This window comes from Alosa pseudoharengus, unplaced genomic scaffold (assembly GCF_046254945.1).
Source record: "Alosa pseudoharengus isolate Yale_2024_CS ecotype anadromous, Long Island Sound unplaced genomic scaffold, YU_APseudo_1.1 YU_APseudo_1.1_scf_12, whole genome shotgun sequence".
Lineage (NCBI taxonomy): Eukaryota > Metazoa > Chordata > Actinopteri > Clupeiformes > Clupeidae > Alosa > Alosa pseudoharengus.
Window position 1 is genome coordinate 29,807,781 of NW_027468587.1, and position 26,103 is coordinate 29,833,883.

The 26,103-nt window shown below is 41.7% G+C and overlaps 1 protein-coding gene across 1 annotated transcript; it reads left to right on the forward strand.

Annotated features, from left to right (window-relative positions):
- Positions 1–5,169: 5,169 nt before the first annotated feature.
- On the forward strand, positions 5,170–20,848 carry LOC143119318 (IgGFc-binding protein-like). Its single transcript, XM_076280746.1, has 16 exons — positions 5,170–5,190; positions 5,372–5,422; positions 6,001–6,033; positions 8,013–8,180; positions 10,013–10,180; positions 11,336–11,670; positions 12,119–12,689; positions 12,875–13,473; positions 13,687–14,257; positions 15,223–15,824; positions 17,234–17,786; positions 18,372–18,568; positions 18,790–18,928; positions 19,051–19,379; positions 19,537–20,110; positions 20,527–20,848. Coding segments are annotated over exons 2-16 (4,890 nt in total). The 5' UTR covers positions 5,170–5,190; positions 5,372–5,373; the 3' UTR covers positions 20,529–20,848.
- Positions 20,849–26,103: the final 5,255 nt, after the last annotated feature.

The following is a 26,103-nucleotide window of genomic DNA, read 5'->3' on the forward strand; positions in this document are numbered from 1 at the left end:
TATTTGTTCATGTAGCAAAGGAGCGGTAGATGTAGGCCTAGGCAAGCCTATCACTCTGATAGCAGCTAAAAAAATATAGGCTACACTCACTCCATTAGGAGGCAACTCTCTCAGTTTACACTAGGCTACTTCAGCTGGAAGTTTTAACAACTGTGGACTTGACTAGTGTAAGCTTTTGTTCAGCTGACGGTAGCGCTGCCATCTGACTGTGATCATCTAGAACCGTGCAATAAAATTCCACCTATCCCATCAGTAACAAAGTTCAAACTAGTCACTGACATAGTAACCGACAACATTTTTTTAACGTAACCTAGACCTAGTATCTAATGTTACGGAATTGCAAGAAAACGAGTGAAAACAATTCCTTAGTTTTAACCACGCAAGTGCGCGTGTCATTTATTAAAACGGTAGAAAACGGAATCAAAGACGGTACTGTCCATCAACAAAAACAGCATGCAGTTTAAAAGTCCCGTTATTTAAAGTCCCAGACATTTAAAGGGAAAGCGATCACTCAAGACAGACCTACACCACAACTGAGTGATGAACGTGAAATTCTTTGAATAGCCTACAAAACACTGCATTTAGATGACAACTGCGTGAAGAACCACGCTAAAGTTAATGGCGAATTAAGTTTATGGCATTCACATTTAAATCATTCAATAGCCTATGAAAACTTGATCAGTTAAATTGTTCTCATAAAAGGAACAGCAGGCCTACAAAATATTCCAAATAGGCTAGTTTTATTGCAGTGACAGAAAACTGCAACATATGAGTTTAAAACCATGTTAAATTTGAAAGCATCTAGCTAGTGACAGGAGGTTTTAGGGGGGGAAAGAAACTCTGTAACCTACTTGATTCCACAGTCAATGTTCAGTATTTAGCCTATAATTTAGCCTATAGTATTGGCATTTGAATCCATGAAAACTAACCAAAATCTATAATTTCCTATCGACAACAGACCAGTAATGCATCGAATCGCATTGCTACACATTTTGAAGTATTGAAAAGAATCAAATCATTGGCTTAAATAATCTATATTTTATCAAATTGTGATTAAACTTGATTTACACTCCTTACCTACCTACCTAACTGTTGTTTTGGGAAGTATTTATCATGCAAGCATCGTGCATCCATGCTGAGTAATGCAATGAAATCATAGTTTTCTGCTTTGTGTCAAATGTGCAACAACAATACCAATAATAATGGCTTTATATATCCATATAAATAGATTTCTGGGCCTATCCTTAGACTGGAGTTGTTTTTTTTTTTTTTTTTTTTGGGGGGGCGGGGTAGTCGGTGGTGTTTGTTCTTCATTTTTCACCACACGTGTTTGGTGTTTTAGCGTCATTTGTGCCAAGGTTATCATTCACCTTATTAGGGCTAAGGGCTGGTTAGGATAACTCAAGGGCTAGGGTTAAGGTAAGGACCCCCCCAAAAAAAGTAAAAAGTAGTAAATTCAACTCTATGATTCCTGCATATACCCTGAATCATCAGCCAATCAAGGTGGTCACTTCAGTCAAGCTCGTGCATGAGTAATGACGTCATCCATAGCAACGAAGACTCACTCTTAGTTTAGGAGTTGGCATTTTTCCTTACTAAAAGTAGGTCTGAAAGGCGTTGTGAATAACTTTTAAGAGAAAACTTCTAGCTAAAACCTTTTAGTGCGATTTAGGAGTACTCCTAGTGGTAAGATAAAAGGCTTTGTGAATACGGCCCCAGAACTTCAGTGTAGTTTTTTGCTGGGTCCCAGGCCATGTTGGTCTGAGGGGAAATGAGAAAGCGGACAGTGCTGCTAAGCAAGTCCTCAATGAAGAAGTCACAGAATGTCAAATCCGTGCCCCAGACCTTAAACCTATACTGAACTCTTACATCACAGATAAGTGGCAATCTGAATGGGATTAATGTACCAACATCAAGCAAGGAATGTGAATTTTGGCACGTTTTCATGATCCACTGGGTCGTTATGGGCCACACATAATACGGTGTTGCTAAAATTACTCCTATTGTGGCTATTAGAGACATGCGTTCATGAGTATTCAGCTACATTTAATGAGTTAAGTAAAATACATTCACACAAAAAAAAAACATCAATAATGTTGTGGACATTACTTTATTCTGAGATACATCAATAGGCTCTCAAAACAATCCTAAACAGACATAAGGTCTTTATAGAGCAAATCCATATAGATTATTTGTCAAATAAACCAGTAAAACAGAATTAGGGGATGGAATATATAACATTCACACTCATATTTTTAAAATAAATCAGTGAAAAAGTATCCTGACAAACAAGCAGCATTTGAATTCCTTAGTCATATTTCATCATTTCAATTCTTCTAGGTTACCTGATAGCCCAGTTTGAGAGGTGCAAGACACGTGACATTATTTATTTTTGCAGCCAATCACTGCTGTTGTTTTATTTTATTGATTTGATCTTAGTCATAGAAGCTAAATTCAAACGCAGGCCACAGGTAAAATCCAACGAGCCGCATTCACCCCGCAAGTCAATAGTTGAATAGCCCTCTCCTAGAGCTTTTGCGGTATTGCCACTGCTCCAACACTGAAAGGCACTGTTAGAATGCTTGGATCAAGCCAGGTTCAGCATAGCGTATGCCACTGTCTGCTCATGTTGGTGACCGGACCAGGGCAAGCACACTTTTGCAGTTCCCGCCGGAAATGCAGTCTAGTTTCTTGCTTTTATTTTTCCCTCCAACTTGCTGAGGCCCCCCTGGCACCCCCTCGCAGCCCCCCACTTTGAAAACCACTGCTCTAGGATACCAAAACGAGTTGTCAGGCAGCTGTGGCAGCTCTGTCACAAGTGGGAGGTGGACAAAAGGGGATGGAAGGTTTTCCGTATCCTCTGATTCTACAACCGAGGACATCTCAACGGCCGCAAGAGCAAACAGAGCAACAATAACATTCAACCCAGATGTACTGTACAGTAGGCCTACTCATCAGATAGATATTGACACATCTTGTGACTAAAACATGTCACAATAAACTCTTTATTCAGCTTGGTTTGCTCAAATAATTACAAAGAAGGTAAGGCATAACCATTTCAACAATTTCACAATAGTGAGCAAGTTCAAAAGGTGACTATTGAACAGTGCACATGCAGTAGGCTACAGTGAGTGAGTATATCCTCTCAGAGTAGGAATTGAAGCATACATTTTTTGCCTATAACATTGCTTTATATTTCATTGTAGTATGGTTGTTTTATTTATTTATGCATTTAGCTGACTGTAGCAACTTAGTGTTAATTAGATTATATTCAACTTTATTGTCATTCTACAAGTACAAAGACAACGAAATGCAGTTTGCATCTAACCAGAAGTGCAAAAAAGTGCGATGATTGATTCTACAACCGAGGACATCTCAACGGCGGCGAGAGCAAACAGAGCACTCAACCCAGATGTACTGTAGGCCTACTCATCAGATAGATATTGACACATCAGTGACTAAAACATGCCACCATAAACTATTTATTCAGCTTGGTTTGCTCAAATAATTACAAAGAAGGTAAGGCATAACCATTTCAACCATTTCACAACAGTGCAGTATATACAGTATCCTCTCAGAGTAGTAATTGAAGCACACGTTTTTTGCCTATAACATTGCTTCATATTTCATTGTAGTATAGTTGTTTTATTTAGTTATGCATTTAGCTGACTGTAGCAACTTAGATTAGATTCAACTTTATTGTCATTCTACAAGTAAAGACAGATGCAGTTTGCGTATAACCAGAAGTGCAAAAAAAAACAGAAAAGTGCAATGTGTTATGCAAAGTACAGTATAGACAGGTTGGTTGTCACCGGGATGCAGAGTTAGAAAACAGGAAAACAGTGTCAAACTGCATTCTTCACATGACAACCGCATGGCTCCATAGTGGAAGAGTCCAGCTGCTAAAATGATCAGCCATTAATAGTACCCACTGTACAAGCCTATTATGATCTGTATGGAAGAATATTAGAATATTATGTTTTGTACGTGTGTATCACACTTTGAAACTGTAGAAAGTATTTGTAACTGTAAAACTTATCTGTACAAGTAATTGTCAATATTACAAATATGTTCAGCAAACAGTTATTGTGTGCACATCCCACCTTCTGGCAGGTGCAGGACAAAATAAAACTATACTCAATTGAAAAAATATAATGTCTGCAACACTGCTTTTGACTCCCAATTATTTAATGCACAACAGGCAACATTTCGACCCTGCTGGGTCTTCTTCAGGCAAATGACCAAATTCCTTGTATACGCAAGTATACTTGGCCTATAAACCTGATTTACATTTACATTTTTTAAATTTGCGTGCTCGTGTTTTAGGGACATTAGATAGGGGTATAACATTACTCACTTTTCATGCAATTCACTTCATATAGTATAGCAGTACATAAGTCAAGTCTCAACTTTTTTTTTAAGATATTGTTTATATACAAAAAATATGCTTAATCCCAAATGGAATGGTGCTTGAAAGTTCCGATTTTAGGTACAGTGGAGACCTTTGGTTATACCAGCTGTAATCCTCTAGATAGAAAGGTCATCTTGCACTTAAATTGAAGCTTATAAACTTGGGAAGTTTTTCATGTACAGTTGAGGTAGTGATATGTATAATAAAATGCTTGAAAATGATCACTTTTAATGACAATTTGTCAGACGGACAGACATTTTTTTGTCTTTTGGGGTATGTTGAGGGTGATATTTGACAGCAAAAAAGCAGCAATCCCCTTTTTTGCCAGTTTCCCCTATGTGTCAGGATACAATATTTTAGGGTTATTTGACCATTTATGTAGCTGCAGTACCTTAATATTCACAACATTATTCCGCCATAAGCTTTTCACAAAAATGTTTTTTTGGCCCCTGAGACCAAACGGGGCCAAGCTGGGGGTGGTCATTATCAACTTGTGATGCCCAAGGTATAAGATAATAGGAAATAATAGTGAAAAAAGGTAGCAAAAAACATCCTGAGGAGTGGACCTGGCTCCCAGCCTAATACGCATCACTATCCAAACAATATCATTCATGGGTAATGCTCTTCCCAATAAAGGATTAAGGTATTATCAGATCCTGTTTCAATCTGTTTACATTTGTTTCAGTATGTTTACATATTGTAATAGCTGAGCAAGTCTACATACTTAAAAGCAGAGCCTTGTCATAGTTTCAGTGAAATCCATTGGGTTCGAGTCGAAGGTATGGGCATCATTTCTTAGATTCTAAATATGCTTGAATGCTCCTGTCTTTTCATTGAAACCCTTGTCTGCATGTCTGTTCTAATGAATGTAGAGGTCACAGAATGATATAATTTAAAGTTATAAAAATTAAAGTGTTTCAAGGAGGAAGAATTGAAAGGTATATTTTGTGTTGTTTTCAGCCATGGACACTAAAACACTATTATTCTGCCTGACTGCTGTGATCGTTTCTGGTAAGACCATTATAACCAGTGATTGATTTTTGAATTTTGAATTACTGACTTCTAAAATAGTCACATATATCCAGTGAATGCTATATGTTCACTGGACAGCTTGGACGTGTCTGAAAACAGACTTACATAAAGATCTATTTTCCACAAAATACACTTCAAAGAATAATTTGGTCACAATTGCTCCAAAATGCTATATCTCCATTTTTAAAAACATTACAAAAGTCATGGCATTTAATTGTTTATATCAGGTCATTTCAGTAAAATTGCAATTGTGTTGTTTTGATTGAGTGAAGATAAATCAAACAACAATACCCAATTTTTGAATAACTCAAATATTGAAATAGGTAGGTAGGTTATCAGCCTTAAAAATCCGTAAACTTGGTAGGCCATATGTCACCAGTTGCCTTAGCAGGTTTCTGATCAGTGAGTGGGTTTACAAATCTGCTGAAGTATCCTCAAGATATGACACAGTCTCTGCACTGATCATAGTGTATGGCTGATTTGATTTTTCAGATATATGTGTTTTTAATTTGGAGACATAGACTAGAGTGAATGTAATGTATTGATTTGATTGGCAGTTCAAGTTGGAGTCACCAATGCGACCTCTTATGGTAAGTAGACTGGGGTAATCATTCACACAGATGGTGAGTAGGCCCACCCTTAGCAAAAATAAGCTTATGGAAGTGTACTGTTGGTCTACTTATTTTGAACAAAGCATACGTATAGCTTACGTTTTGTGTACTGAACAGAAATACACTACATTGAATTACACTAGGCTTTTATCGATAAGTATACATCAAGGTTTAAGTATATCTAGTCTATACTTGGAACTTATACTTAAATATACTTAATATACCTATACTGATTGAAAGGTCTAATATGTACATGTACTTGTAGCCAGAGACTGATCTTTAAGAAGCTGCATGACTTCATTTAATTTCATTCAGGAGATTCTAATATTACCTTTCCAGTAAACTTCACAAAGATCTCATACAGGCTGTTTAAGTTTATTGTTAGCTAGAATATAATGAAGTATCCGATTTGTTACTTAACTTTGATATCTTAGGTTTTTAAATATATTTTATTTAACATATGTAGTGAAAAAAGAGCTTTGTGTAAAGTGACTATTGCCTAATATCTAACACTGTTACTTACCGCGAATGAGGTGGGATGCCGGAGTTTTGTCAGGTCCTCAAGGACATGGGCATCACAGGGGCAGAATACCGAGAAGCCTTCAAAGGGCTAGCTGAAGAGGCAGCTTCGGGCTGTGGCTGAGGATTTGGGGGCTGGACAACATCTAGGGCAGGGGTCGGCAACCTTTTTTGCCTGGAGAGCCACTTTTACCAATTTTGTTTTTTTTAATCTCATAAAGACGGTTACAAGAAAAAGTTTGGGTATTTAACGTACAGTTACTTTCATTCAACAGAGGATTTTTTTATTTAAATTCATTTTCTAGTTTTAAAACTAATGTGCAAGTAACTTAAAATGTTAAGTGGAATGACAGAAGTATAGGCCTTAGGCTTCCCATTTGGCTAAACACCACCCCCTATTTTCCCAGTGTCCTTTGGTATGCAAAGTAACATCATAGTACATGACAAGTTTCTCGCATACTTGCAAATCTTTGGGAGAGCTGACTGATTATGATGTCCAGAGTTTATTAAATACCTGCACTTTGAAGTATCTCTCTGCATCGGTTAAGCGCTCATCTTCCGATAGATCGTCAAAGTGACGCTTCACTCTCCGTGCTCTAACATTCTAAAGTTCTAAAAAAAGGGCGGGGGTAGCGACGGGCCCCGGGAGGTCACGGGCCCTGGTGCGACTGCACTTGCTGCACCTACTATAGTTACGCCACTGCAGGCTACGGTTACGGAGTCAAGTGAGGTGGGAAGTTATATAAATTACTCAGATAGACCTACGAACTAAAATAAAATACATTTTAATTAAATAGGCCTACTATTTTAGTAGGCCTACATTATTATTTTCAAAAGCTGAGCCGCATCAGAGGGATCAAAGAGCCGCATGCGTCTCCGGAGCCGCGGGTTGCCGACCCCTGATCTAGGGTGTCAGGAGGAGACCTCTGCCATTGCTCCACCCCCAGGAGATGTACTGGGGTTAAAGGAGTTAAACGTCAGTGACTGGTGGTCCCCAGCTGATGACCCAGTAAAGCCCCTCAGGGGTGTGAGCCCTGGCTCCTTACAGAGAGAGGCAATGTGGGGTGGGGGTTAACCTAGAAACCTTTTATTGCTTTTAGTCCAGTGTTTTTTTTTTTTAAAGAAACATTGATTTTTTAAAATATATTTTTAGGTGCATTTTGCCATTTATTATATAGGACAGAGAAGAGATGGACAGGAAGCAAGTGGAAGAGAGAGATGGGGTGGGATCGGAAAATGACTCTGGCCGGACTCGAACCCAGGCCCCGTTGCCTGATGGTGGTACGGGTGCTGTATCCAGTTGCGCTACAGTGCCCTTGCCCCCACCTCCACCTTAACCTAGGCACTGGAGGATGTGTGGCAGGCAGCAATGCCATGCAGGTCTGAACACAAACCTGTACTGCAAACTATCATAACACTATTTCCTTTGCTGTTTCCAGGTAATCCCACTATTAATGGAAATGCCGGAGGTGCAGTTTGCGTCTTCCCTTTCGTGTATAAACGCACAAAGTACTGGAAATGCACCAGCATTGACCATAACAGGCCATGGTGTGCGACCACACACATCTTCGACAGGGATCAGAGATGGGGAGAGTGTACTGACTTAGGTAAGAAATTTGTATTTTACTGGGACATGGTTAACTTCTTTATGAAATGTAACACCTGAAGTAAGTTTGTTCTAGAGATGTGGCAGTCTTACAATGAGTGATAAGCTATTGGTTTTGGAACTAGTTTTGATGACCTATAATACTTAGGCTACATAGTAGCCTACAGCTCCTGTGGGAAAAACAATAGACTTTGTAGCACTGCGCAGAAACAAAACTTAATGTAGCCTAACTTATTTAACCGTCCAGAAACCAAATAAAATCATTCATATGCATACAATCCCCAATATGCGTGAATTAGGCCATTAGAAGAAGGCCATCTTACGAGCCTTTCGTTGTGCAAAATCGTCAACGATGTTCCCAATATTTAATGCTCTGGCTCTCGTATTTTCAATGGACAGGATAGCTAACCCACGGAGCCTCTCCTGCCCCATGCTGCTCCTTAGGTATAGGTCTTAATAAGTTTGAGTTTGGAAAAAGATCGCTTAGCTGTTGCCACAGTCACAGGCAATGTCAGAAACATCATGAGTACACACTTCCCCGAATGTGGATGTTACACTGTCATAATCTTTAGAATAAGTGTCGTGGCACACTCAGAACTTGTCACTGTCATAATCTACCACCAGCATTTTGGCAAGTTGAAAAATAGATGACTTCTGTGAAATCTCTGCTTTAAAGCAAGACCTGAATGAGAGGAGTTTTGTTGGGAATGTCGGTGCAATGTCCCTGCTATAATGGTCTGACAAACGTCTTGCCTTTTCAAGCAGTTCATCATCACCTGCGAGTTGAAGGGTCATAGGACGTAAAGACTCAAACACATGACAAGTTTCTCGCATACTTGCAAATCTTTGGGAGAGCTGACTGATTATGATGTCCAGAGTTTATTAAATACCTGCACTTTGAAGTATCTCTCTGCATCGGTTAAGCGCTCACCTTCCGATAGATCGTCAAAGTGACGCTTCACTCTCCGTGCTCTAACATTCTAAAGTTCTAAAAAAAAAAAAAAAAAAGGAGGCAGGGCGGGGGTAGCGACGGGCCCCGGGAGGTCACGGGCCCTGGTGCGACTGCACTTGCTGCACCTACTATAGTTACGCCACTGCAGGCTACGGTTACGGAGTCAAGTGAGGTGGGAAGTTATATAAATTACTCAGATAGACCTACGAACTAAAATAAAATACATTTTAATTAAATAGGCCTACTATTTTAGTAGGCCTACATTATTATTTTCAAAAGCTGAGCCGCATCAGAGGGATCAAAGAGCCGCATGCGTCTCCGGAGCCGCGGGTTGCCGACCCCTGATCTAGGGTGTCAGGAGGAGACCTCTGCCATTGCACCACCCCCAGGAGATGTACTGGGGTTAAAGGAGTTAAACGTCAGTGACTGGTGGTCCCCAGCTGATGACCCAGTAAAGCCCCTCAGGGGTGTGAGCCCTGGCTCCTTACAGAGAGAGGCAATGTGGGGTGGGGGTTAACCTAGAAACCTTTTATTGCTTTTAGTCCAGTGTTTTTTTTTTTTAAAGAAACATTGATTTTTTAAAATATATTTTTAGGTGCATTTTGCCATTTATTATATAGGACAGAGAAGAGGTGGACAGGAAGCAAGTGGAAGAGAGAGATGGGGTGGGATCGGAAAATGACTCTGGCCGGACTCGAACCCAGGCCCCGTTGCCTGATGGTGGTACGGGTGCTGTATCCAGTTGCGCTACAGTGCCCTTGCCCCCACCTCCACCTTAACCTAGGCACTGGAGGATGTGTGGCAGGCAGCAATGCCATGCAGGTCTGAACACAAACCTGTACTGCAAACTATCATAACACTATTTCCTTTGCTGTTTCCAGGTAATCCCACTATTAATGGAAATGCCGGAGGTGCAGTTTGCGTCTTCCCTTTCGTGTATAAACGCACAAAGTACTGGAAATGCACCAGCATTGACCATAACAGGCCATGGTGTGCGACCACACACAGCTTCGACAGGGATCAGAGATGGGGAGAGTGTACTGGCTTAGGTAAGAAATTAGTATTTTACTGGGACATGGTTAACTTCTTTATGAAATGTAACACGGAGTGTCTATTTACACCCCTGGTACGAATAGCCTTGGCCACACAGATGAGCTATTCACACCCTGTGACATAACAACAAAAAGACGTTGCTCACGTGCACAAAAAACATGGCGGACATTCGTTTTTTCGTCAGCAGAAAGTGAAGAATTCTGAAAGGTTGACACAAATATCTGTTAAGATTAAGTTTTAGATTGAAAAGTTGTGTTTTATTTTCATAATCTTGGTTCAATGAACACATACAACCGTCGGTTTGTTAGTTAACAGAAATTTCGTGAATATGACGTTCAGGCCTATAAACTATAAGTTTACCTGCAAACACCATCTGCTTGTGGAAGAAGAGTGCAGTGGTCTCAGACATGGGTTAGCTGTAGACCAGGGTTCGATTCCCATGTGATGCGTTTTGGCAGAGTGAGTGTGCATGTGTACCAATGTCTCTGGAGAGAAGGCGCGGAATTTGAACAAGAAATCGGTTCTCAAACGGAAGTTTTGATTGCAACAATTAGCTAGTTCATGCACCAGGGTGTAAATAGCATACAGTACCATATACACCAGGGTACAAATAGCATCCACTTCTAACTATACATGGATGCAAACAGCATACAGTACCTTATTCAGAGTGTCTATTACACAGCTGAGCTATTCACACCCTGTTACGTAACAACAAAAAAACATGTTGCTTGTTTTTTTTTATTATTACATTGTGTGATCAATATGCCAGAATAAATGCACAGGGGTGCAAATAGCATACACTGATATTTGTACCAGACGGGGTATTAATAGAACACATTGCTGTGTGCACCAGGGTACGAATAGCATACATTGATATTTGTACCAGACGGGGTACTAATAGGACACATTGCTGTGCACCGGGGTACGAATAGAATTCACTTATAATTGCACCAGGGTACGAATAGCATACACTGCTAATTGTACCAGGGGTGCAAATAGCCTTACCCTATTTAAATTGTACAATATGATAAATGAGATTGTTTATGAATCTTAAATATGAACTGAATTAACACTGAAATGATCCGAATACAGCCAAATGCTGCATTGCAAAATCCTCTCAATGTATAATTTTTGTAAAATTATTTTTTTAGTTGTACCAACTCCACCACCTGACCCTTGTGATAGTATCACATGTCGGGAGAAGGAGGAGTGCAGGAGAGGTGTCTGTGTTTACACATCAGAGGAGACCTGCTCGGCTCTGGGTGATCCCCATTACAGAACCTTTGATGGGAAACGCTACGACTTCCAAGGCACCTGCACCTACACCATGGCTGAGGTTCTGAAAAAAAAGGCAGGCCTTGTTCCCTTCACAGTCCTGGCCAAGAATAACCACAGAGGCAACAAATGGGTGGCGTATGTCAGGAAGGTCACGGTCACTGTGTACAATCACACCGTGACCATCAGCGAAAAAAGAGCCAGAGCCGAGGTAAGGAATAAAGGTTGTGATTTTTGTTGTTGTTGTCAAATAAAGATGGCTGGCTGACTGAGCAATGCATCGATCCCCTAAACATTTAAGACCCCACTATGAATTGATCTGATGACTTTCCAAAGAGCAGCTCAGGGAAATAGTCAAGTGGCACATTCACATGAAAATGTTTGGACCAAACCAATAGCTATATTTTAGTATTTCACTGGTTGCTTGCTGATTTAGCGGTGGCTTTCTGAAGAGGAGTTAAGGACTGCATTCCATTTTTAATGGATATTTTCGTAGAGCTAATTTATATCAGAGCTAGGAAAGCAAATCTATTTGTTATATTGCATATTCATTTTTGTGCCCTGCATTTAAAATGTTACTGACTTATAGTGTGAATCAAAATAAATAACCTAAAAGGTTTTAGTTTTGTTGATGTTCCAATACCCCACTTCTTCACCAGGTGGATGGTGAAATTGTTTACCTGCCTGTGAGTCTAGCGGGGGGAAAGCTCCAGGTAGTCCACAGAGGCAGGAATGCTGTTCTGACAACAAATTTTGGGCTGAAAGTCACATACGACTGGAATATGATGCTGCACATCACAGCACCAAGCAGCTACTTTCATACACTGGGCGGATTGTGTGGGAATTACAACGGTGACCGCAAGGATGAATGGACCACCCGCTCTGGAAGTCGACTTTCCTCAGCCCTCGAGTTCGCAAAGAGTTGGAAAATGCAGGATGGGGACTTGTTTTGCCAGGACAACTGTCGTGGGAAATGCCCCAGTTGCTCGGCAGCCCAGAAAAATAAATTTAGTGGGGTAGAGTACTGTGGCCTCATCACTGACACCAAGAGTGTATTTGCCAAATGCATAAGTAAAGTTGACCCTGGTATGTTCTTCGACAACTGTGTGTATGACACCTGCATCAATAACGGCATCAGAAGCTTCCTCTGTGACAACATTCAAAATTATGTGGATGAATGCATGGCTGCGGGCATCAAGATCAATGGCTGGAGAACTCTTGCAAACTGTCGTAAGTGTGTTAAACCATGAGACCATGAGAAAATGATATAATTCCATGTTCTTAGTTTTTAAGCAGAAGAGTATTCAACATGTTATCTGATTGATGTAATACTGTAGCCTACTAAACTCAATTGTATTTGTATATGTAAATTCGGTGATGTGTTGTTCTATTCTTTTCCCCATTGTTACTCACAGCCATGGACTGTCCTGCAAATAGCCACTATGAAGCATGTGGGCCAGCGTGCGCAGCCTCCTGTGCTGAGAGAAATGCCCTATCCACGTGTCAGGAGCCCTGCGTAGAGGGCTGCCAGTGTAACAAGGGCTTTGTGCTCAGTGGTGAAAAGTGTGTGCCATCGAGCTCATGTGGCTGCAACAGTGGAGGGCGCTATTACCCTCCAGGACAGACATTTTGGACTGACAACACGTGCACTAAAAAATGCAAATGCACGTCTGGAACCCTGCAGTGCACTGTAACCAAGTGCAAGAGTTCTGAAGTGTGTTCTTTGAGGAATGGTGTGAGAGACTGTTACCCACTGTCTTATGGTACCTGCCGTGGCTCCGGTGACCCACACTACCGCTCGTTTGATGGCAAGAAATTTGACTTCCAAGGAACATGCACATACCTCTTGTCCAAAGTAATCAGCACTACAGATCCTTCTCTGGAACCTTTTGAGGTGCAGGTCCAGAATGAGAACAGAGGCCGAAACAAGGCAGTGGCATACACCAAGACATCCTTGATAAAAGTGTATGGACACACCATTGTTTTGAGCAGCGACAATCCCGGCAGAGTCATGGTAAGTTCTTTTATTTATGAAGCTGTAACTAATCTATAACTTTGACATCAAACTTCAACTTAAAAACCAACAATGCATACATTATTTTTGTTTGATTTCTGTGGTACACAGTTATGTATAACACAAAAGACAACACATTTTGTATGTGATGTTGTAAATTCTCTGTGAAAGAGCATCCTTAACTGACTTTAAATCCTATGTCTTCCTGTAAAGCTTAACAACACGTTTGTAAACCTGCCACTGGCATTGGAAAATGGACGACTGTCAATTTTCCGAAGAGGCCGGGCTGGAGTGGTCAAAACTGATTTTGGCCTGGAAATGCAGTTTGACTGGAGAAGCTACGTGTCAGTTACTGTCCCAAGCACCTACCATGGAGTGCTAGGTGGCCTGTGTGGAAACTTCAATGGCCATGGAAACGATGACATGCTCACACCCAACAAAACCCCTGCCAAAAATCCAACGGAGTTTGGTGAAAGCTGGAAAGTGAAGAATGATTCTCGGTGCAAAGACACATGTGAGGGCAAGACGTGCCATAAGTGTGACATCAACTCAAAGCAGAATGAGCCGTTCCGAAAACACTGCAGCATCCTCACAGACAAGACTGGTCCTTTCAAGGACTGTCACAGCAAAGAGGATCCAGAGCAGTACTATGAAGACTGTGTTTATGACATGTGCATGTATCAGGGCCACTCCTCTGCACTTTGCAACGCCCTCAGCACGTACACCTCCGTGTGCCAGGAGGCAAAAGCCAGGATCGACGTCTGGAGAACAGAGTCACTTTGTCGTGAGTACAAAAATTTTTCAGGAGAGCAATTAAGGCCACGTAAACAATGTGTTTGATCCAACGGTGCTGCAGAGCACAACAAGTTCCTCTTTATGATGTTATACTGCTTCTAACATGACTGATTATATACAGCGGAAGATCACGCAGTAACAGAGTTACAATCCCACTACATTTTTTGGCGTCACTTAGCAATTAATGAACCAAAATGTAAGAACAATATGTCAGTATGTACCTACATGTACTTCAATGGTAACACAAAATGGTCTAATGAAATTAAATCTTTATATGATTTGTATGTGTCTTTATATGACAGAAAGTGCTCGGTAACAGAGTTACAGAAAATCAACATCACATTTTTACCATAAAAGTCAACATCATCAAACATGCAGTTCTCAAATATAATCCACCTACAAGCCGATGGGTGTACAGTCACTAGATGTACAAGTACAAATTAATTTATTTCATGGCCCCCCATGGACAGAATTTCACGAAACTTGGCATGCACCCAAAGGCTTTTAGCGTGGCAATACACATCAAATTTGGTGCTGTTCAGAACATCTCAGCTGAAGATATAGAAAGAATTCTGTAACTTTGCTGTAACTAATTATTTTCATTTCTGGGCATAATGCAATTGAGGGAGGGGGGGGCTTTTCATGGTAACAGAGTACAGAGTTACCGTAATGGAGTTACAGACCAGCCTATTTTAAAACTTTGATCTAGGGCACATAGGAACATACTTAACATACCTGTTTTATAAATGTTAACTAATTGGTAATCATACCAAATGTGTTTTGTAGAGATGTATAAACTTTTATTTTTTACTCTGGATGTTAACATGGGCGCAATCTTCCCCTACTACTTATAATAACTCACTTTGACATGATGTAAAGCAATCCAAGTTGTCATCTTCTCTGTGGTCAGCACACTCATTTCACAAAGAGATGTGTATGGTTTCTTTTTGGCAGCGCTGGCTTGCAAAGCAAACAGCCACTACGAGGCTTGTCCGTCCAGCTGTTCTGCGATGTGTCCCGGAACTGAGGAGCCAGAAGGCTGCGAAAACACTCCCTGCAGTGAGGGCTGCGAGTGCGATGACGCCTTTGTGCTGAGTGACGAACAGTGTGTGCCACAGGAGCAGTGTGGTTGTGTGCACAAGGGCCGCTACTACCAGCAAGACCAGGTGTTCTTCCTCGACGACCAGTGCAAGGGCCGTTGTGTGTGTGGAAACGACGGCAGGGTGCAGTGCCAAAGCGATTTCTCCTGTGGGCCCAATGAAGTGTGCCGCATCCAGGACGGGACTGAAGGCTGCTTCCCCACCACCACAGCCACCTGCTCCGTATCTGGGACAGGACACTATCACTCCTTTGACAACAGGGACTTCAGCGTTCCTGGCAACTGTGTGTACAAAATGGCAGAGGTCACCCAAGACGATGATGGTAAAAGGGTTCCCTTCAGTGTGGTAGTCCATCAGGAATCTGCAACCAATGATCCAACGGTTACCCGTAGTGTCCAAATAGAAGTCAATGATTACAACATCGTCATGCTTCCTGGAAGAATCTGGGAAGTAACGGTAATTGAGTCATCTTCTGCATATTTCTAACTGTCCTCTGTTCTACTTTTCCTCCTTTGATTCCTGAGAAAAACATACTTTTATTTATGTTTTTTTTATATGCTAGAGTTAGGTACATACAATGGTTCATTTCTGTCAAAGCCTTGTGAGCATTTCACATCCATATTGAATTCAGAAAGTCCTAAATGACAATGAGCTGCAGTGTTTCCCCTAGAATTTTTTCCAGCAGCGGTGCTGTTGATCGTAGGAACCCCCCCCCCCCCCCCAAAAAAAAAAGAAAATGTTGAAAAGATGACTCCTTAAATGGTGACTTCTGGTGGGTTTTTTCAGATTGAGTGTTACAAATTATGACATAACCATCAACACAAGCATTTACAAAGCATGATTATTGCAGTACTTGAACAGGATTATTCATGTTTTTCTTTCACCTTTTTCATTTACATTATTAGTAATTAGCCACTGTACAACTGTACACTGTAGGCCACTGTACAAACTATTACTATTTATAATTATTTGCGATACATGATACATTCAAAAATAATTGATGTCCTATTTTTCTTTTATTAACTTTTGCACAGCACTGTATAAACTATATAGACTTCTCTTTCATGTCATTACACTGCATTGGTGCTATGCAAGTCGAATTGAGTGCCTGTCACTTTAAGGCCATGACGGCCCGTGGGGCTTGCTTGATTCTCACGGTTTTAAGCTAATTTAGTAGCGTTGTTGTGCATGGTGCATAAGAAAATGTGGATGAAATGAATTATGTTTTCCATGTCATTTGGTAAAATAAATGCTCAAAAGTCTTTGGTGAGCTCTACAGGAATTACGAACTATCTCCAGATGTAAATGGTTGCGTTTCCTATTACTCAAATTCAATTAAACCCACCAATAGGCTAGCTAGACCTTAGTTTCACAGCCTAGGTATTTTAGCAACACAGGGCTTGAAAGCATTGCCTGTATCACAAACAAAACCGAAGCAATGCGTGGAATTTATCTGGGAATAGGCTACTGAAGGTAGAGCTACCTCACTGGCGTGTTTAACTTGGTTCCTTGGTTAACATAATATAGGCTACGTTTTTTTGCACAAAATTGCATCTGCTAATAAACGTAAACATAAACACAAACAAGCATGATCTCCTGTGGAATCCCTGACTGCGCCTTCAACGTTAGCCTACTATTATTTGTTGACATCAAACCTGAACGAACGGCAACTGTTCCTGAAGTTCACTTGCGTGTTTTTTTGTTTTTTTTTAATTAGGCAACTTTTTTTGCAGTGGCGCTTGAATTCCAGGAGCGGCGCTGCGCCGTTGATGAATACATTGTAGGGGAAACACTGAGCTGATTTTTGTTCTATTGCCTTCCCCTCCTTTCATTGTTTTGCCATTACTCTCCCTCTCCAATGACAGCTGGATGGCATCCGAGTGAATCTCCCTCTCCAACTGGACGACAGGAAGGTGCAAGTCTATCACAATGGACACGTCATCGTTCTGCAGACTAACTTTGGCTTAGAGGTGACATATGACACCATCTCCATGGTCAGAGTGGACATGCCATCCTCTTACAAAGGCGTGCTGTTGGGCCTCTGTGGCAACTACAACGGCAACCCAACCGATGATTTCGTCTTACCCGGAGGTGCCCAGGCCTCCTCGGCAGAAGCGTTTGCTGAGGGCTGGGTTGTGGATCAGAAGGGTGTGAAATGTCAGACAGGCTGTGGGTCCCAGTGTCCTACTCCATCACCGCAGGGCAAAGAGTTGTGCGACATCTTGAAAGACAAAAAGAGTCCATTTTCAAAGTGCCACGCAACTGTGCCACCACAGGAGTACTTTGACAAATGTGTGAAAGACGTTTCGGAGCAAGGGGGCAGTAAAGATGTCCTTTGCCAACACTTGCAGAACTACGTTGCTGTCTGCCAGGAATCTGGGGGTTCAGTTGACAGCTGGCGAAACAAGACACTTTGTCGTGAGTGTTTCTAATAAAATGTACTGTATATATGTTGTGCACTGTATTTGCTCTTTCCATTTGAGCTAGATGTCACAGTAAACGTAACTCCTAGATAGATAGATAGATACTTTATTGATCCCCAGGGGAAATTCAAGACTCCTGAAGAAATTCAAGACTCAAAACTCCTGCTGCTAGCACTGGAATATTTTAATGATCCCTTTCACAACTTTATACTGTTGAAATCATCAGAGTTCTGGGTAGACTGAATTTCATTTTCTGATAGATAGATATATATACTTTATTGATTCCCAAGGGGAAATTCAAGAAATTTTCTGTCATGACCCAGCTCTTTAGAATAGTACCTCCTGTCCTACCAAAAACTTGACATGTAAATATAGCACTTAGCACTTGACTATCCTCCTTCTAGAACTGTCACTTGGTTCTATGTGAGTAGTACTTATTGCTGCTCTAACATGTCCCTGACTGTCACACTTTACCTTGATTGTTTCCCCTTTTTTGTAAGTCTCTTTGGATAAAAGCATCAGCTAAATGACTAAATGGAGATGTACATTTTGTTTTCTTTTCCAATTCTCTCTGTCGTAGCTATGACGTGCCCAAAGAACAGTCAGTATGAGCTCTGTGCCGATACCTGCTCCACTACCTGTGCCAGTCTCACCACGCCTCAGAAGTGCTCACATTGCCAGGAGGGGTGCGAGTGTGAGGATGGTTTTGCCTTTGATGGTGGAGAATGTAGGCCACTGGGGAAATGTGGCTGTGAAGTTGATGGACGCTATTACAAGGTGTGTGTGTGCTTTTCTTTCTTTTGGCATGTTTTGTTTACCAATTTCAAGATGAAGACTAATGAAAAAAAGACAGCTTCTGATCACAGAGCACAAGCTGAGCTGGACTGCTGGCCTTAGTTACTACTTTTCACGACAAAGCTGGATTTTCCAAATCATCATGTCATAGTAGTGTAGTGTTGTGTATGTGTCTCAGTATGTGGACGTGTGTTTTCCTGCAGTCTGGGGAGACAGTGATAGATGAGGACTGCCAGGAGAAGTGCACCTGTGTAGATGGTGTGTTTTCATGTGAGAATACCAAGTGCACAGTGAAACAAGTCTGTGACATCAGGGAAGGAGTAAGAAACTGCCATCAAGTGGGTGAGTCTCCTGTAAAAAAAAAATATATATATATTTCAAAGTTCAGAAAGAATTAATATCATAAAAAATGAAATGAAATGAATTGTTGATGCTAACTATTGAAAATAACATCTCCGGGACAGATCCCTGTGAGGCAAAGAATTGCCGTGAAAAAGAAACGTGTGTCAAGAATGGCTCCGATGTCCACTGTGTGGCGATGTCCAGCTCCACCTGCCGGATAGTGGGGGACCCACACTACCAAAGCTTCGATGGCAAGCTGTTCTCTTACCAGGGCTCATGCACATACACACTGGTTCAGACGACAGGTCTGGACAAAACACTGACTCCTTTCAGCATTGTGACCAAAACCGAGATGGAGAGTAAGCACAGAGGGGCCTACTTAAAAACTGTAACAGTCAACATGGAAGGTGTCCAGATCGTTGTTGTCTATGGTGACCCCGGCAAAGTGCAGGTCCGTAACATCTAACTTAAATCTTATTTTCTACACCTGTAAATCTATTTTTTTATGCATTTACTAAAAGTGTGTCAATTATTAAACATGTTCAGTATGCAAAAGAGGACGGAATTTGAATCTAGGCTTGACGCTGATCATTACATATGTTTCTCAGGTTGATGGCTCCACTTCTAACCTCCCCGTCACTCTCAAGTCTGGGAGGATCAGAATTACTCAGGAGTCCTACAGGGGTTTCATTAAGACCGACTTCGGAGTGGAGATCACTTTCGACTGGGGCGAGGTTCTCCACGTCACTGTGCCTAGCAGCTACTATGAGAACCTGCAGGGCATGTGCGGAACCTACAACGGAGACCAGGCTGACGATTTCTCCATGCCTAATGGCTCCACCATCCCCAGCCTTAAGAAGTGGGCAGAAGCCTGGAGCCTTCCTGAAGCCAACAGCACCTGCCTGCACTCCTGCCCAGGCCAGTGCCCTGTCTGTACGGCAGACGACACGTCGCTTTATAAACAGAAGAAATACTGTGGCGAGGTCGGAGTGGAGAGTGGTGCTTTCGCTGCCTGTCACGCCAAGGTTCTGCCAGAGAAGCTGTTGGAAGACTGCCTTTACAACATGTGCATCCACAAAGGAGACAAGGAGATGCTGTGCAAGGTCATGACCAATTATGCCAAAATCTGCCAGCTGAAAGGTGCTGACGTTTCTAAACAGTGGCTACAAACACTCAACTGTTGTAAGTGGTATTATCTCTCTCAGTCAATTTAGCGTGTATTAGTTGAGTTGCGCTTAACGCATCCAAGTGACATTCTTCCATTGACTTGCATTGTATTTAATACAGCGGCCACACATGGTACAATGTCGTATTACAAGAAAGAGAGCCAACAGATACAACACTGAGCGTGTTACATCAGAACAGTCACTTCTTGTTGTTTCTTCACATTATTTTGCTATTTTTAGGTCATTTTGAATGTTTCAAACAAAAAAAACAAAAACTCCACATAGCACCTTGATGGGAAATGGCTCAGTGGATGTGGTTGCTTGTAGGACTATAACCCTGCAATGAATCATTGTTATAATTTACTTAAAGGGGCTTTACTTTACATAGACAAAATTACTTAACATTGTTCAATTGTTGTTTCACTTCCACAGAAGTCTGACGAGAAGGGGATGAGTTGCTGAAGAAGATACTAACATAAAACCAGTGGAGATATCTCTAAACGGAAACCAAACTGCAGCAATATACCAATCAGCTATTTTGATCTCCTCCTTTTTATATATATAGTATAAGAGTTAAAAAAATATTCTTCTAAGTAAAAGCCATATAACTAAGGCTATGCATCTATATCATGTAGCAGTACAATCCATATACCTATTTGTAGTGCTGTGTAAATCACATGCATTGTGATTTGTTATAACATGTACTGTTTACCTATCTATATATACAATAAACGTAGCTAGTCATGCACAACAATTCTGTTTCAATCTTTTAATCTTCTAATTTTAATATTTTGTTCATAGCTGTATGCAAGAACATCTTAAGACTTTCTGTGTGTGTATGTTTGTAAATTAATAGAACACAAAATATTCTCACTAGCTGAACAGTCACCATGATTATTATCTACTATCTGCAGTGTTCAGTGGTGAAATGTCACAGAAATTCATAAGCGGAGGGGAATGAATCTATAAATGTGCAAATTACTGTGCATCAGCTCTTTCCTTCACACAAACATAAACAAAGAATGCCATTAATATAAATGAATATGAATAGCACTCTGCAGCTAAAATGCATCAGGGTTGGGTTTTAATCCTTTGAATATCTTTTTATCTTTTATCTGAGACAGCATGGAAAACAAGGAAAACAATTTTACAAGACTATAAATATGGAATATCAGAGCAATATCTCAATACTGTGGATATTCACATGATTTAAAAAAAAAATTCTAATTTTGTAGAGGGTTATAAGCACAGGATTGAAACATGTCCCATTATGAAATCCACATGGCATGTTGCCAGACTGAAATTTCGAAGGCTGAGTGTCTATAATTGTGACCATAAAGTTCAAATCACTCCAAATGATCTTGTTCCAGAAGTTGTAAGGTTGTCTAGATCAGTGTTTCTTAACTGGTGTGGCTTTGGGACTCTCAATTTCCCATGCTCATTATGTCACACCCATATTTTAGCGTTCAAGCCAACCGATACGGTGGGGTATGTGGCAAGACACAGAAAGTGTCTGTACTTGTTTGGAACATGCTGATGTTAGGCACGTTTGTGAAGTCCTCAACTCCTGTGTCACCTTTCAAGTACTCGACAGGTTTGTCTTTGACAGTAGGGTGCTTTGCTTCCATGTGGCATTTTAGTTTTGATGGTTTCATGCTCTCATGCGCCAGCAATTTACTGCACACCACACACTGGGGTTTCTGTCCCTTTTTTGCTAAAATGATGTCTCCATGACCTGTCATATAACGTTCTGCCATTCGATCTGATAGGGTAGTATTTTAAATGGATGATTCTTTTGTTTTAACCACAAGCTCTGTGACCCACTCAGAACAGTTCCCCAACCCACCTCTGGGTCCCGACCCACACTGGTCTAGATGCTATTTGACATATTACAGGACACAGAAAGTAAACCAAGGCAAAACAAAATTAAGGTACAGACAGGGAAACAGGACAAGACAGGAAAATACCCTTACAGCTATGTACATTGAATTATAACAATTAATATATAATAATAATTAATATAATATAACCAAGCAACACCGTGGCTTGCCTTCAGATGCTTTACTGTGAAGATTTAAAGGGAGAGGGATATATCAAATGAGCCATCTCGATGAGCCATCGTCAAAGCTGTGTAGGCCTACATTCAACATGCCATGGGGCCGTTATCGTTTCCTGTGACTCCCATTCGCCATCAAGTCTGCGAGTGAAGTCTTCCAGCAGAAGAATCATGAGACTTTTGGAGACATTCCAGGAGTACACGTGATCGCTGATGACATGATTATTGCTGCATCGTCAGAACAAGAACACAATGAAATCCTCTGCAAAGTCATGGAAAGAGCAAAAGAGGCCAACGTGAGGTTTAATAGTGATAAGATCCAGTACAAGGTCAACATCGTGAGGTACATGGGACATATCACACCAGAGGGACAAAGACCTGATGACGGCAAGGTAAAGGCAATCACCAACATGCCACCTCCAGTTGACAAGCCTGGCCTGCAGCGACTGCTTGGCATGACCAAGTACCTAGCGCAGTACATTCCACACAAAGCCTCACTGACTGCACCACTCAGACAGCTGCTGAGGAAAGATGCTGTGTGGCAGTGGAGTCCACATCACAGTGCTGCACTTGAAAGCTTGAAGGCTACCCTCACAAAAGCGCCCGTATTGAAGTTTCATGGTCACAGACTGCCACTGACGATACAAGGTGACTTGTCGAAAGACGGATTGGGAGACTGTCTTCTCCAAGGAGGCCGCCCTCTGTGTTATGCCTCGAGAGCGCTCACTGAGGCTGAGCAGAGGTACGCTCAGATAGAGAAGGAGTTGCTCACCATCGTCTTTGCAGCAAAGAAATTCCATCAATACGGCAAGACAGTAGCGGTGCATCGTAAAGAAACAGCTATGCAAGGCGCCAGCTCGACTGCAGCGAATGCTCCTACAACTGCAAAGGTATGATCTTTCCTACACACCGGGCAAGCACATGTACATCGCAGACACACTGTCTCGGGCAACTGGAAACAGAGAGGCAGAAGATGTTGATGAAAAGGTTGTGCATGGCCTGGAGGCCACAGATGCGCTGAGCACAGAGACACTCAGTCAGCTGAAAGAAGCTACTGCAGCAGACTCCGTGCTACAGGGAGGAGTGGGTGGGGAGGTACCCGTGGATTGACAAAGCCTTAAGCGATGAGATGAAAGCATTCTGCAAAGTGTGTAGAAGAGAGTTTGGTGTTTCTCACGGAGGAGAGGCAGATGTTAGACTACATGCTAGCAGCAAGCTACACTGTGCCAACACCGCGACAGTAAAGACCAACACGTTAGTCTCGTCCTTCTTTTAAAGGGAAACTTGGCAGGATTTCCCCCTCTGCTGGAGAAATTGTGCATTATGCTATTTCAAACTGTGGAAAAAGGTAACGATAAAGCACATGGATTTGTTTACAAGCTAGCAAAACGGTTAGCATAAGTTTGGCAGACAATGTGGATGTTACAAGGTAAGAAACACGATTTAAAACTAGTTTCTTGTTTCTCACTTATCTTTTCGGGAAGGTAGTCTCAATGTTGCAAGGTTGGTTTTCCGCCTGGGGACGCTAGGGGCAGCGGGAAAAGTCACCATTTTCACCGGAACAGGTCATTTAACCATCCAAATGATTTCTAAACGGGTTTATTACGTTGAAATAGTTGCCAAGTTCCCCTTTAAGAAGCAGGATGATTCCATGTACAATAAAATTGCGGCTGCTGAGCTGACCTCAGACTTGATGTTTGAATAAAAATGTGTTTTGGTACAGGTTTGAAAATTCATTATCTTTTATAATAGTCTATGTAGGCTTACAACCCGCCCCCCCCCCCACCCGCGAAAAAAAAAGTGTCCCGAATTTTAGACAATCTCATCTGGTCACCCTAACCTCAGAGCTTCAAGCAGGTCATCTTAGAGAAGCTACATATAGCTCACCAAGGCATCCAGCGAACAAAAGCCAAAGCTAGAAAAGTTCTCTATTGGCCTGGAATGACATGTGACAGAGTTAATGATTGAAAAGTGTGCTCCATGCCAGCAGCTGCAACCACAACATCTAAAGGAGCCACTCATCGCACATAACATTCCTGAATTGCCTTGGATGAAAGTGGGAACTGATATCTTCGAGCTGAGGGGCCAGTCATATCCTAGTGGATTACCTGACAAAATTTCCAGAGGTGTTGAACTTGCCTGATAAATCAGCACATGCAAGATGAAGTCTGTTTTCGCCAGGCATGGTGTCCCTAATGTGATCGTAAATGACAATGTGCCATTTGGCAGTTATGAGATGAAGTCATTTGCCTCATCATGGGGGTTCACACTCACACACTCGTCCTGGCTACCCACACTCCAATGGACTTGCAGAAAGGACAGTAAAGACTGTGAAACATGCCCTGAAAAAAGCATTGGAAACTGGGACAGATCCACACCTAGTACTACTGTCACTGAGAAACACACCAATGACAGGTCTGAAGGAATCTCCTGCACAGATGCTGATGGGAAGGGTCTTGAGAAGCACACTCCCATGCTCCAGTGCTGTGTTGCAGCAGTCCACTCCACTACATATACGCAGCAAACTACAGGACCTGCAGCTCCGTCAACAGCTCTACTACAACCGCAACAGCAAGCCTCTGCCAGAGCTGGTCTAGGGCTCCACCGTCCACATGCACACAAGGCGTGGGTGGGAGCCTGTAGTGCTACGCAAAAGAGTAGAGCCGCGGTGTTACACTGTACAGACACCTGCAGGAAAGACCTTCAGAAGGAACAGGCGCCACCTAAGAAAGATTCACCAAAGTCTGTTCAGAGACACGGATCCTGATGAACATTCAGAGGAAGCGCCACCTCATACACTGTCAGCTGACCTGCCGCCACAAGATCCTCCAGCGATAGCGGACAACTCTGCCGTGTGCCACACTCGAAGTGGTAGAGCAGTTGCACGCCCGACTTCGTCATGGAGTTATCACAGGAGGAGTTTTAGTTTTTTTTACAGTTCTCTCTCTCTCTCTAAAAAAAAGAAAGATACAGAGAGACATGTATTGGACTGAATGTATTGGACTGAATGTTTCTTCTACAGTTCCAAACAACATTACACTTACGTGGTAGTGAGTAGAGGGTCCCTAAAGCCAAACCGAAGTATCCCGAGGTCTTTATGTGGTCGGATAGAGAGTCCAGAATGAATTTCATCAAGCCAGTACCTTTCCGGAAATGTTGCTCTTGCAGCTGCCATCTTTAGGGGAAAGTCCGTAGGAGTCGATTGGAGTCGACATCACGTCACGTGACATTTCAAAATTCCAACCTGTTAGTAAGCTAGGGTTTGCTGTTGCATACAACTTCATTTCAATTTCGAAAGAAATACTGGACTATGTTTTTTTTTTTTTTAAACGGCGACGAAATTGTGAATTTCCAGAGCGTGTTACTCCACACTCGGCAATCGACTCCTACGGACTTTCCCCTAAAGCAACAGCAACATTTCTGGAAAGGTACTGGCTTGATGAAATTCATTCTGGACTCTCTATCCGACCACATAAAGACCTCGGGATACTTCGGTTTGGCTTTAGGGACCCTCTACTCACTACCACGTAAGTGTAATGTTGTTTTGAACTGTAGAAGAGGTATAAAAATACCGTTTTGTAGCGGCGAAATGACATGCCCGGGTCACTTCCAGGCTAACGAGTTTTTACTAAAAACGGTAAAATCGAACTTTCTCAAAACACATCCGAATGACATGATTTTGATGTCAACTCAACGTATGTACTCCCAATCATCCGTAAATTGATCTAAAGTGCATTTTACTCCGGATAATTCCTTTAAGCTATGTCCTGACTGACATGTGGATGTATATGTAGGCATATTTATGTATGTATATTTATGTGTATCTTTTCATATGGTATCATTAATATATGAAAGCCTGCTATCTATTTTCTAAACGAATTATCTGGAGTTATATGGGCATTGTATCCCTGAGTCTGTGGAGACTGGTCATGTTTAATCACTGCAAGTCATGT

Bases quoted from the DNA above. Each gene is read 5' to 3' on its own strand.
- LOC143119318 (XM_076280746.1), top strand. From the start codon at position 5,374: ATGGACACTAAAACACTATTATTCTGCCTGACTGCTGTGATCGTTTCT. The intron at 12,690-12,874 runs GTAAGTGTGTTA...TGTTACTCACAG, and splicing joins GAGAACTCTTGCAAACTGTC to CCATGGACTGTCCTGCAAAT. The intron at 18,569-18,789 runs GTGTGTGTGTGC...GTTTTCCTGCAG, and splicing joins TTGATGGACGCTATTACAAG to TCTGGGGAGACAGTGATAGA.